Genomic DNA, 14,416 nt, shown 5'->3' on the forward strand with positions numbered 1-14,416 from the left:
CTCCACTGCAAGTAAAGGTTCCGCTTTGGAAACTGTTTTTAAATAAAAGAACAAATGTATTGGTAACATTGGCAATGCATAGGCCTATAAGTTCTCATTATGCAGAATGCCACCTGAGTTAGCATAATATTGGAACACTATTATTGACCTATTAACATAGGCTATACTGCAGTAGCCAATGCCTACTTTTTATTGCTCATGGTTTGAAGGGTATCCGATTTCGAGAGATTATTTAAAAAAAAATGTGCATAATGTTTAAAATATCACTTTCATTGTTGTAATCATCTACAATCTACATCATGTAAAAGTAGGCCTATAGTGATTTGGCTATATGCTGTGGAGCAGAATTGCAATATTTCCCTCAATGTATTGGAGTACTGTATACATTTGCATTACTCAAGTACTACATGTGCTTTTACAAGTAGCCTTTAGATTGCAGAACATAGCCAAGTTGATTAAATGTGTATAGACATTACGTTACTTTTCACCATTGCTGTGGGATTATGTAGGCTATTTCCTTAGCCCTTAGTTTCTGCAGAAGACAGTAAATCGCAAAGGTGCAATTTTAAAAATCTAAGCTGATGATGAAGTAAACGACATGAGACAATCTAAGGGTTGTATTGCTACAGGTTAATTTTCTAACTGATAAATAGCAATTGTAAAGCTTGATGATGTGCAAACACTAGGACACACTTTATTTTTGTGATGCACCTTAAAAATCTGACTGACATATGTAGGCGACTAGAAGACAACTTAATTCCAGTGATGGAGTTCATAGGGGAACTTTGAATTTATTAATAATAATAATAATAAATGATAGGTTTTATATAGCGCTTTTTTGGAGGTCACTCAAAGACGCTTTACATTGCATAGAATATAAAAGAAAAGAAAAAACAAGAAAAACAAGATACAAAAACAAATTCAAAATAGAGTCAGGTGTGGTATGGGTGGAGTCAGGTGTCATATGCTTTCTTGAAGAGGTGAGTTTTGAGTTGGCTTTTGAATGAGTTTATAGAGTCTGAGTTTCGGATGCTTGAGGGGAGGGAGTTCCAGAGGATTTGGGTCAGAAATGGCAAAAGCTCTGTCTCCCAGGGTGCGGTGTTTTGATCTTGTGATGGGGGTCAGAAGGTTTGTGTTAGATGATCTGAGTTGGCGAGTGGGGGAGTGACGTTTGAGGAGGTCGGTGAGGTAGTGGGGGGGGGGGGGGGGGGAGATTATTGAGGGCTTTGCAGGTGATGAGCAGGATCTTGAAATTAATTTGTTTCTGTATTGGGAGCCAGTGAAGTTGTTTGAGGATGGGAGTGATGTGTTCTCTAGAGCGGGTGTGGGTGAGTAGTCTGGCAGCAGAGTTCTGGACATATTGGAGTTTGTGGAGGTCGGTGGAGGGGAGGCCGTAGAGGATGCTGTTGCAATAATCCAGTCTGGATGTGACGAAGGCATGAATGAGTGTTTCTGCAGTGGAGGGGGAGAGAGTGGGTCGAAGGCGTGCAATGTTACGGAGGTGGAAGAAATATATGTTAGTGATGTTCTTGATGTGGGGTTTGAAGGAGAGTGTAGGATCTAGGATGACTCCAAGGTTCCGGCCCTGGGGGGAGGGAGTGACTTTGTGTCCATCAATGCAAAGTGAGATGTCTTGGGTGGAGGGGAGGCGGGATTTGGGGCCAATGATGATGATTTCCGATTTATTGCAGTTGAGTTTGAGAAAGTTGTTGTTCATCCAGGTTTGTATTGCAGTGAGACAGGAGAGAATGGCAGGGGTGATGGTTGCTGTGGAGATGTAAAGCTGGGTATCGTCGGCGTAGCAGTGAAATTGAAGTCCGTGGAGGCGAATAATGTGACCAAGGGGAAAAATGTATACAGAAGGGGGACCAAGTACGGAACCTTCGGGGACACCATGTGTGACTGGGATGGTTAAGCCAGTGTAGTGCAACCTAGGCCTAATTTTATGACAGTCCCTATCTCCACATCACACACAACATGCATTTCTGATGGAGATATTTTTTTCACTCATAATTTAGGAAGTCTTTATGTAGCCTGCATTTACAGACATATCAACGTCATGTGGGCACTATCAAGCTTTCACGCATTTTAAACATTGTCATGATCAGTAGGCTAAATGAACATTTGGGGATAATAAATTAGAAAACTTTTTGTTTAACGAACCTAGTAAAACATAATGTAGGACTATTCTATCCCAAAGTTTAGGGGAAATGACACATTTCATGTAGCCTAAATACACCATTTGTGGTATATTATGTAATAATTCGTTTTTCGAGGCGGTTTTTAGGCATCTGTTTCCGAGTGGGTGTTTGTGTCTTTCGTAGTATCTGGCAACCCTGCACGGAACCTGCCGGTGACTTCTTGCGTCGGCTCCTCCTCGCTCAGCTGAACCTCCGCAGCAGCTCTCTCTGTGTAGCCGGCTAGCATCATGGCGAACGTTGTGGATACTAAGCTGTATGACATCCTCGGAGTTTCACCGTCTGCCTCTGAAAATGAACTAAAAAAGGTACGTGCCCGCTGGAAGGAAATGGAGAAATTGAACGAGTGAGAACATCATTTAAGAAAGGAAGGGAGGTCATCAGTGAAATGTGGCCTACGACGCAGATGATCAGCAGCAGCTTGTGTGTTTGCTAGGCTAGGCAGGAAGCTAGGCTAAGCTAAGTTAGATAAATGTGAACGACTTCGTGGCGCGGCGTCTTTGAGAACATTTAAAGCCACTAATTTGTGTTGGAAAAGCGCCGATAGTGTTCGTTACTTTAATGGTTTCTAGCAATGTAAACGATACGGGTGGAGTTAGCCTGCCCGGAAACCAAATAATAAACTGATGACCACGAGTGTAATAGCGTGCCGGCTACTAGCCCGATAAGAGCTACATTCCAGCAAATAGCCTGCGCCGATCGAGATGTAATGACGCAAGCAGCGTTAGCTAAACAGCTCATCTAGCCAGATAATTATACTAAGAATAAGAAACTCTAGCTTTTTGTTTTTGGGCGTTGCTAGAAATGGCGTGAAATAATATCTTTTATCAACGTTTCCAGATGGACGTGTGTTGTGGTAACTGGCTAATGTAACCCATCGCGTAGCTACTGTACTCAACGTACGTTAGTTAGCCATTATTCACGGTGCTGTGTTGTTCAATCCAAACTCTAAAACATCCGTCAGTTATGCATGGGTTTAATCCACACACTACGGCTCTTGCTTAACATGACTTGAGACATTTTACCACGACTGTGACCGCTTGTATATTTGCTTTAAAGTGTTTAAATAGTATCTGATTAAATAACTACATGAATTGTTTCTTTAAATATTGAACTATTGACAATCGCCTGTCATCCCAGCTGGGTTCCCTACCAGAATTCAACAAGCTTGGTGGTACCAACTAGCCACAATGTGATTCACTTTCTAAACCATCTTTATGTAAATATGAAGTGCTTGTTAATGTTATGTTAATTGATTCTGGATTTGCCAGAAAATCGTGGCAGCTATAAAAAGTCAACCCTTCTGCTGGTAAAGCACGTAGACTCCAAAGATGCAGATTTTCCGATGTAGTTTTTTCCGACGTCGTTGTCAAGGTAGAGTGTTTCGAGTGTCTGAGATGTCAAAGGCAGCTCTTGTTTGTGTCCTGATGTGTATGACAGCAGGCCCACAAGCCAAGCCCTTGGCTAGTAAGGCTGGTAACGACAGGTTATACTGAGTGAATTGCTTGCTGAGATACTGAACTGAGTTGGTTTAGGAAGCCCACACAGCTTTTTTTCTCACGTTGATTTTTTTGGTTTATTACAGTCCTACCGCAAATTGGCCAAAGAGTACCACCCTGACAAGAACCCTGATGCTGGAGACAAGGTATGGTGCGCCAAAGCATGTCATGGTTACAACAGCAACCCCATAGTTTGCAACAGTAAAAAAAAAAAAAAGACAGCAACTCAAACAGCAATTGCTCAACAATTATGACTAACATTTGATGTCAGTTTTGTTTGTCATGTCAAAGAACATGAAACAGCTTTTCCCCAGAGAGAGGTGCAGTTTTTGATTTGACTTAATTCATCAGACATCACACAAGACAAAGGAGTTGTCTGTTTCCTTTTGTATTTCTTTTTAATTTGCAGGATGAGGGGCTGGTCTAAAACAAAAGCAGTTGGCCCTTTGTGCAGTACTGTTTTTTCCCTGTACTGTGTCAAGCTATCGAATTGTTTTTCTTCTTCTTAATTTTCCAGTTTAAAGAGATCAGTTTTGCGTATGAAGTACTGACAAACCCAGAAAAGAAGGAGCTTTATGATCGATATGGAGAGCAGGGGCTACGAGAGGGAGGAGGCGGAGGTGCTGGCATGGACGATATCTTCTCTCACATCTTTGGCGGAGGACTGTTTGGGTTCATGGGGGGCCAGGGCAGAGGACGCAATGGAGGCAAGAGGAGAGGAGAGGATATGGTGCACCCTTTGAAGTAAGTATATTACTTAAATGCAGTTTTGGTGCTTAGTTTGATGGTGCAAATATTAACATATTGTTCCATTCATCCCTTAAACCCTTTTTGTCACACAGAGTTTCTCTTGAAGACCTCTACAATGGCAAAACCACCAAACTGCAGCTCAGTAAGAATGTGCTGTGTGCTGCTTGTAATGGGTGAGTTTGCTTTAAATATTACATTTGAATTAAAAAGACAGCATATTGGGGCGCTCCGGTGGCATAGTGGATAGATCGCGTACCAGATTGGCTCCGGCCTTCGTTGCAGTGGTCGCGGGTTCGAATCCGACCCGTGGACCTTTACTGCATGTCATCCCCTCTCTCTCCCCATTTCAACTCTCCACTATCTAATAAAGCTTGAAAATGCCAAAAAATAACCGTTAGAAAAAAAAGACAGCATATTGATTCATAGTCTCAAAGCCCTGATGGAAGATGTTATGTCTTTTCAGTAATTTCGTAAGATTGAAATTCCGGCTGCTAACAATGCTGATGTTTTACCTTTTGCCTTTTAGTCAGGGGGGTAAGGCCGGAGCAGTGCAGAAGTGTGTGGCATGCAGAGGACGAGGTATGAGAATCATGATTAGACAGCTGGCCCCCGGGATGGTCCAACAGATGCAGTCAGTATGCACAGACTGCAATGGCGAAGGTAAGATGTCCATCAACGCCCACATGCTGATTGTATATTTTTTAACACAAGGATAATGTAAAACAACGACTCTTTGAAATTCTTCCTAACTCTTGTGTGTGTGCTTGTGCAGGGGAGGTGATAAATGAGAAGGACCGCTGCAAAAAGTGTGAGGGTCATAAGGTGAGTAAGGAGACTAAGCTTCTGGAGGTGCATGTGGACAAAGGCATGAGGCACGGACAGAAGATCACATTCTCTGGGGAAGCTGACCAAGCACCTGGCGTCGAACCAGGAGATATAGTCCTGGTGCTGCAAGAGAAAGAACATGAGGTAAAAAACAATTGGCTTCTGGTATTGATGGTTCAGTTGTATTCACTTTAGTTTGATGACTACGATGCTAATCATTGTACAAATTTGGGATTTGTTTCTAAATCAGGAATTCCGCCGTGATGGCAGTGACCTTCACATGGTCCAGCGTATCGGCCTGGTTGAGGCTCTGTGTGGGTTCCAGCTGACAGTCGCACATCTTGATGGACGTCAGTTGCTTGTCAAATACCCGCCTGGCAAGGTCATCGAGCCAGGTAAACATGTCTTAACATCACATGAATGATCTATTTTATGACATATCAGTTTTCTTCCCCAAACAACGTAGTAATATGCCAAAAAAGCAGTATGGTGTACATGTTAGCTTATATAACAATATATAGCACATTTCAGGTCAGAGTGCATACAGAAGCCAAGGCCTCAAACTGTATCATAACATTCCTATTGCACCTGCAGGCCTTTACACCATTTTGTTTGTTTGCGCTTGTTTGGCAGGCTGTATTCGTATGGTAAAGGGAGAGGGAATGCCTCAGTACAGAAATCCATTTGAGAAGGGAGACCTCTACATCAAGTTTGACGTCCAATTTCCTGAAAACAACTGGATAAGCCCTGAAAAACTGAATGTGAGTGGCAATCATTAAACACTATGATTAGAATTATTTTAACTCCATTAAGCTTGAGTGATTATAGTGGCATCATGTTTTTCTTATAACAATGTTATACATCTAATTCCTTCCAGGAACTGGAGTGCTTGCTGCCCGCTCGTGCTGAGAATCCTGTAATTGCTGCAGATGCGGAGGAAGTTGACCTGACGGAGTTTGACAAGAGTCAAGGGTCTGGAAGTGGAGCCAGGAGAGAGGCCTACAATGATAGTTCTGATGAGGAAGGCGGCCATCATGGCCCTGGGGTGCAATGTGCACACCAATAGACTCATACATAAAGACATACATACATGAACATCCCTTGAGTCCCATTGCTAACATCATTCAAGACTTGACGCACACACACGCACATTTCTCTCCTTTCATGATTCCTATGAACATGAAATGTACACAAATGCATATACACGTAAATCCACCCTCCTCAGTTCCACGGTGCCCATAATTCAGAGATATGCTGGATGTGTGATGATCATTTTGTGTTTATGGACAGTTGTGCTCATTCAAAGCCTCCAGCAAGAAGGTGGTGTCATTCTCAGAGGTTCACTGACCGAACTTGACTCGGACCTCCCCGTTTTCATCCCCGGCTTGTAAGAGCCCAAAATGTTATAAATGTAATAAAACCCGATTTGTAATAACTGGTCGATAATGTAACGCAATGCTGAGCCCAAATCGTAATCACGTTTAGCCCATAATGTAACAAATTATTACATTTTGGGTCGCCTATACATTATGGAGCGAGCAAAACATTTTCCTCTTATCGTGTAATAATTGTATTACTTAACTACTAATTGCTTCAACGTAGAGTGTAGTATGCAATAAAATCGCTCTTTCAATAGTTTTAACGTAATTCAAGGCTCAAAGTGTTCATACACTAACATTGAGGAATGAATTCATACGTTTACATTCTACTACTAATGTGTATTCTTTTTGTGTCTCCATAATTTACATCTTGATGTGTGTTATCTTCTCGCTTCTTCACTTTGAGAATGAAAACAGAAGACTAAAAATGACTTTGGCAGAAGGAATCGTACACCATAGACTGTTTACAGATTTATACTAGGGTCATTTTGATCCTAAGTGTAAGAACAGCCCATTCTTCCAGTTTTATGGAACAAAGGTAAGCGGTAAACTCACCAAAGGTTAAAAATGATGTGTACAAATTTAAGGTTTTCTGCAACATTGGAAGTAAATTAAGACTTGAAGGTTGATACAAACAATTGGCACAGAGGTCCCAACTAAGTTAAGGACTTTCAAACCCTCTTGTCTGTATAAAATCAGTGTTGGAACATACTGTGTTACTACACCTTCTGAATTATTATTTTGAATTATTATACTAAGAAATAGTATTATAGTGATTAGACATTATTTTAATTGCAGAGAATATTAAACTGCATACATAGGCATACACACACATTTAGGGTGTGTGTGTGTTAGTGTATGAACACTTTGAGCCTTGAATTTAATATAAACCGTTGAAAGAATGCTTGGATTGCATACTACACTACATTGAAGCAATTACGTCCCATAGTGTAATATGGGACCCAAAATGAAATAAGTTGTTACATGATGGGCAAAAATATATAACGTTTTGGGCTCAGCATTTTGTTACATTATCGACCAGTTAAATGCATTTTGGGTTTTATTTGAAAAGAAAAGGTATTACATTTTGGGCTCTTAAAAGGCTTTTACCTTTCACTGTGGGAACCACCAGTCTAGTGTATAAAATGCAAATATTGTTGACTATCTTGTATAAGGTGTAGTTTAGTCTTATCACACACGCGCATGCTGCTTTCTTGCTGACGATCTTGTACATGTAGATCCAGCATCCGGATATGACAAAGGAATCTGACACGTCACCTGTTTAAATTTTAGTGTATCACTGCTATCAAAGTGCCCTGCTATTGTAAGAGCTGACCTGATTACAGCCTATAAGTGTGTCCTCTGCACAGCCGGCTGAGAACCAGACCTGTTTAACCAACATCATCCCCTAAGTTGAGCTGTCATATTTTGAATGCTATCAAATTGCTAGAATATTAAAGCCCTGGGTATAGCATCTGTCAGCCAGGCACAATGTATTTTTAGTTTTGAATTTAAGCTGGTTTGTCTTTGTTGGTTTGAATGTTAGTGTGTTGGAGACCACATAACTTGATCCTATGTTGTGTACTCTTTGTTTGAGGACACACTAGTGTACTTTGTATGTATGTATGTAATGCAGTGGCTCAGTGTGTGTGAGCTGCTGGAATGTTTTGGCTTAATTAGGGTGATAGGCATCCCTGCTTTACGTTGGACTGCAGTGTGAGTGAACACTATGTCAATTAAAGAGGAAAAAACAGAATGTTTATTTGCAGAGATTCTTTCTCATGTAGACCTTTTCCCTGTGCTCACAAGGACTGAGAGATTCTCTCATGATAGGAAAACCAGTGGGCCCGCACCAAACCTCTGTATTATACATATCTCCCCATCGTAGAGTTGTTAGCCAAACCTTTGTCCCTTGACATGTAACAATATTCCCATCCCCATAGACCTGTAAATAAATACAGCTTCAGTCCATAGGTGCATTCAAAGTCTACAGCAGTGTCTTTTGTCAAGTCACATTATTTCTTACACAAGTGAGTTATGGCCAACAGTGCCAATATAAATGTTATGTTCACATGAAGGAGAGTTGATGGAACCTCTGTAGATTGTTCCCATGCACCTCTGCGACTCATCATGTATGTCATTTAGGCCACGGGGAAAATGTGTACACAATTTAAGGGGGTTGTTGAGAAATGACATTACTGTTGTTGATGCTTATATTTGTCAAGATGATAACTAAACTGTATAATAAAACAGTCACTAAAAGTTTGAGATCTGTCTTATTTCATATGCTGTCGCTGATTTTATTGGTAATGTGCTTAAATGACTGCAAACTAATCACCACTAATACAAAATCAGCAGCACTACACTTGATGTACACTACAATGTGTCTCAATAGATTTTTAAATAATTAGAAAAACAATACATTTGTTGTTACTAGTGGTAAAAATGTGCATTGACAACCATTAGGAAGAAGATGGGACTAACCACAATTTCTCTTTTTTTAACTAGACAGAATGTAAGCATTTCTAGTGTCTCAGTCGGCTGTCTCATCCAATTCTCTGCTGGGCAGAGTGACTGGGCCCAAGAGTTCCTTAAATCCTGCGGTATTCCTAGTGGATAAATAAAGGAACAAATAGGATGGTGGTTATCATTAATTTGGTATTTCCTGTCAAGTGAAAAGTAGTGTCCATCACCTGTCTCGTTTGGACTGCATGACACAGGAGCGCTCTCTTCTCAGCAGCTCCAGTCGCTCTCTGACTACAGTCTTCTGTTTCCTATCCTCCTAAAATGCAATAGTGATGTTAATGATACAAAACTTAGATAAAATGATTCATGCTGATTCCTTTCACTAATACCCAGATATTTTACCTGTGGTAGATCTTGTGTGAGGTGCCTTAGCCTCTCTGTATGTTTCAGGCCGAGAAGGTCTTCCTCTGCCTTTCTGTTCTGGATGATCGACAGACGCTCCTGAACCTGGGAGACCAACAGTAGTGTCAGACTGATGTGTCACCAATGCCTTGCACTTTCATCGACCTGTAAACTCATGCCAGAAAAAAAATCTGTGCTGTCCTGTGCTTCTCCAACTTCTCTTTCGCACCCTCAGCAGCTGTCTCTCTTTATCTCTCTGCTGCCTCTGTTCCACCTTCTTCTGCATGTCCACCAGGTTGCGCATTGTCCTCTCTCTCTCCACTGCTGAGACTGGTTCTCTAGCTCGCTCTCTCTCCATCACCATCATGGATTCTCTCATGGCCTCCTTCTCTGCAGGGCTATAGTCAACCTTTACAACAGTAAACAATGTCAGACGGGCGAAGCTAATAAAGTGAAAATGTTCAGCAAAAAATCACAGACTTGGTTGGCAGTGCCACAAATATGTACCAGCAGACTTACGGTAACGTCCTGAGTGTGTGTGAGTTGGGGCCCTCTCAGGTCCCACGGCTCTGACTCTGCTGCAGTGGGACACATTTCCACCTCAAGCATTTCTCTGTCCACATCAGCTGACTCACTGGTCAGGCTGGAGCAGATCTCACCAGCATGCAGCTTAATCTGAAGAGAGTCAACCAGGAGATGTGGCTGTGCTTCCTGAAAGTCACAGTGGGATACAGATTCTCCCTTCTCTGGTTGAGCAGCTTCTGCTTTCTCCCCTAAGGTCAACTAATGAGATCATAAGAAGGGGGAAAAAATTAAACATATGACATGATAATACAAGGTTTTTTTGGTTACACTGACTTAAAAGGTGCACACAGCTAATTCTGGAGAGTGCTTGTTGTCAAATTCACTTTTTTGTCAAAATCAGTGAAGACCTCCTCACGTTCTGAACGGTCCCTACTGTATGTGTGCTGAATAAAAAAAATCCAATTTTAATACACAGCCTGTAGGTTTTGTAAACAGGCATGTTGCTAGCTATGGTGGGCCCACCTTTGTTAACAGAGCTTTTGTTTACATGCCATTTTACAGTGTCTAGGCTGTGCATTAACACTAGATTTGTTTTTCAGTGCACACACAGTACGGACAAGTAGCAGATCGGGAGGAGACAAAAAGTGATTTTGACAACAAGCATTCACCAGAATAGCTGACTCCACCTCTAAACATACCTGTCCTACTGTGCTGCACTGCTGGTCTGGAGGATGAACTGTGGAATCACAATGCAACAGAGTGGGTCTCCGCTCTTGCTCTTCTCCGTCACTCTCTCCAGAAGTCTCCTCCTCACACTGTCTCCTCAGTTCAGCCGTTGTACTTTTGTCTCTCGGTTGAACTTGGGTCTTTAAACTGCTCTCAGGGTCCTGGCTCTGTTCCGTGCCTCTGGCTGCAGCCTCTGCCTGGTAGTCAGTGTCTGTCTCCAGCGGTTTGCTCCAAGCCAGGGTGATCAGTGAGCCCTGTTTCTCATAGCTCTGGGGGATCTTAGTTGCACTGACCTCTCTTTCTTCTTCTCCTTGGTGGGTTTGTCCCTCTGCAGTGCGACTCTGACGGTCATTAGAACTTGTTGCATCTGATACACACAAGATCTCCAAGTAGGGCAGGTCCTCCACCACCACTCCACAGCCTAGAGGAATGCAAAGTGTTGTGATAGTGTGTGTGATCATTTAGGGCAGCATAACATATCGAATAAATTATCGTTATCGCATAATCAACATTCGAGGTATACAACGTATCGCAAAGACTGCCTGAACGGCAAAAAATGGTAGGCTATTCCATGGAGGCATGAAGATGTTTTAGAAATAAATGCTACCTTCTTTCTGGGGTTTAGTTGTCATTGAACTCAAAGCAGAGTAACATTTACACATGCAGTTTAAGCATTTGTTTAATTATCGCAAGTGTTATCGTCATCGCAATATTCAACAATGCTATCGCTTATTGTACGTTTGGCTGATATCCTGCAGCCATATTGATCATTTATTTTATTTATTCTGTGATGGCAGTACCTGAGCAGACGTCCGGTGTGTCAGTCTCATATGCAGTTTGCACCCGGTGTAGTTCTCTGCTGGCCCTTCTGACTGAATCGACGGTTGGAGTTTGCGCTGGTGCACAAGTGCTGTTTTGAGGATGTAAGGTTCCACTACTACAGCAGGGCAAAGCTTCGATTTGCTCGCTGCTTTTTCCGTCAAAGTCGGGATAAGGAGTGAGCACTGAGCCTGAAGTAAGAGGGGCATCCGAGGTCAGGAGTTGGAGTGTGTTGGTGTATCGCTGTGCCTCAAGGTCAAATTCATAATCATCTCGCAGAGCTTGGACCTGCTGTGCACTCTAACAGACACACATGATTATTGTATTAGTCTAGGATTTTGTTTAAAGAGCATGCGTTATAAGTGGAATGTTTGGATTGGATGCTGTGGTTGTCCCAAGCTCCAGACTCACCTGGTCCATCAGTGCCGGCAGTAATGCAGACGCCTGGACCTCCTGGAGCTCCATCAGATGGGTCAAGAGGAGCAGGGAACAATGCTCCAGATGGGGTTGTGACCACATTGCATGTTTACTGCTGCAGTCAGCTTGCATTCCGGTCTGGGCCTGGAGTTGTAGCTGAGTGTTTGATTGCTTTAAGGGGCTCAGAGTGTCATCGTGTGTCCGCAGGCCGGCACGGATTTGCCTCAGCCTTTTTTTACAGCCATTTCTTAAAGCTGCTTGCTCACGACTGTCTGCATAGGAAACAGAAATCGACAAAAATATTTGATACGAAAGAAAAAAACAATGTACAAACATACAGCAGAAGAATGTATGGATGTACCCTCTTTTGGAGGCACTGTGCAACCTGGCTCCTGCAGATCGGATAGGGAGACCCCGTGTACCAACTTGACCAGGTGCTTCCTCTCCTGCTCCTGAGTCAGCACGAGCAACTGCAGCACCGCCTGTTGACAAAGGTGCTGTAGTGCTTTCCTTTTTGCCATTACTAGAGAAAAATCTTGACCTCCCACAAAAAAACATTACATTATTCATGAATAACTTTAGAAGATGATGGGCTGCCTGTGTCTCATAATCGGTGGCCTAAACCTATTTAACAGTACCTGCTGTGGTGATGATGAGATGAAGTCTTTCCTTTGCCCTTCCTCTTCATCATGTAGCCACATGGAGGCCTGCTCCACCCTGCATGGACTGTTAACATGGGGCCTGAACAGATACACACCAGGGACAGACAGTTTACAGCTGAAAGTATATGCCCAATGTGAGACCTGATAATAGTGAGAACATTTCTTTATTTTTTCACTGTTAGCGTTAGTCGGCTCACCACGTCTCCCAGGACTGCCGAGCTGCCAGAAGAGCGGCATAGGACATTGTTTCTCTCTGAGCTCTGAGAGTTGCTAACCTGATGTATAGACACAAGAGACTCAGGCTCTCCCTGTCCAACCTGGAGGGCAAGAGATGAACAAATCAACTCATTCAGGAGGACCATATATGTGTGTGTCAAATCTAGGTTTGCAAAACAAGGTAAGAAAGATCATACAGTAAGTACATACGATTCTATGTTAGTATTCTAAAGTCAAGCATGTGGATACATGTTAGATTGACAACTTATCTGACATTTGGTAGTCGTATATTTAGACTCTACACTACTCCCAAACAGGTGTGAACCGCCCCTAACGTATTTACCTCTTGCCTAGGACTGTTAGTGTGTCCCTTTCTTGTTGACGAAATCTGTGCAACTCGTACAGGAACGAAACGGCAGACCAAGATTGCGCCCTGGACTCGCAACGGCTTCTGAAAGGGGATCCCAGACAGGCCCTGCAGGAGAATAATTTGAGTGTAGTGCTTTTTGTTTGACACCCATTAAGGAAAACTGTAGTGACAAGTTCTGTGTTTATTTGTATTATGTGAGTTTCCTAGAATCATTACAGGACCTACTCCTCAAGACACAACATTTGTAGTTTAATTTAGATGTTTCTTTTCAGTTTCAAACATTTCAGTACATTTCTTTCTTTCCATTCATCTTACATTTACATGCATAGCCTTGGTGCATGTTGCCTACCTGTATATCCTGAATGCTCCAGGCAGCTCAGCCAAACGGAGCATGTCACCTGACTCTAAAGCCTCCTCAGAAAGATCCTCCAGCCCCTCTTCTTCCTTGTGTTGTTGCCATGGCAGCATGGTCTCCCAGACACTCAGAGCTTTGGTATCATCAAAAATAGAAAAATAAATTTGAAGCTTCTGGGCCAGATTTTTGATGTAAGATGTACTGAGTTCTATGATGATGACAGTTAGAGGAAGCTTTTCCTTACTGTAGTGCTCCTGGAGCATTTCTGTATAGAGCAAGTGTGTCACCACATCATACTTCACTTCCACCAGGAGGAGGAAGTCCGACAGGGAGACCCAACCCCAGGCCTGACCTCTGACCTCTAGGCTTTGGTCCTGCCGGGGAGAGTGCAATATGCTTTGCACACCCTCTGACGCCAACCTAAGCAGACACACATTACACATATCAACATCAGAATTACAGTAAATAAGCATTTCAGTGTAAGGCATGTAGCTTTCCAAAAACAACGGTTAATTGTTTTAAAGTGGTCAAATAGAATTCAAAAGGACCAATACTGTAACGTTTAAATATTTAACTACGGTAACCTTTCAACAAAGAAATATCACATACTTCATCAAACTAAAAGAAAAGTGTCATTATTAATAAGCAAAACAATTGTTGCTCAAATCAATACGCTCATGTTTATGTGCTATTGTCGTATACTTGGTCTGTGATGACCACTACTTTACGGTGGCTTTTGTAAAATTATGTCAGCAGACTTTAGGTGGATACTAAATGTGCATACCTTTACAGTCTATGGTGCAAACA

The 14,416-nt window shown here is 42.3% G+C and overlaps 1 protein-coding gene across 1 annotated transcript; it reads left to right on the forward strand.

Annotated features, from left to right (window-relative positions):
* The first annotated feature begins 2,366 nt into the window (after nt 1-2,366).
* Nucleotides 2,367-8,902, forward strand: dnaja2b (DnaJ heat shock protein family (Hsp40) member A2b). Its single transcript, XM_080027121.1, has 9 exons — nt 2,367-2,506; nt 3,784-3,843; nt 4,215-4,441; nt 4,540-4,620; nt 4,974-5,107; nt 5,220-5,416; nt 5,523-5,667; nt 5,906-6,033; nt 6,150-8,902. The coding sequence occupies exons 1-9, from the start codon at nt 2,429-2,431 to the stop codon at nt 6,336-6,338; spliced, it is 1,239 nt and encodes a 412-aa protein (XP_079883247.1). The 5' UTR covers nt 2,367-2,428; the 3' UTR covers nt 6,339-8,902.
* The last annotated feature ends 5,514 nt before the right edge of the window (nt 8,903-14,416 follow it).

The sequence above is a fragment of the Ammodytes marinus genome (assembly GCF_949987685.1).
Source record: "Ammodytes marinus genome assembly, chromosome: 5".
Lineage (NCBI taxonomy): Eukaryota > Metazoa > Chordata > Actinopteri > Uranoscopiformes > Ammodytidae > Ammodytes > Ammodytes marinus.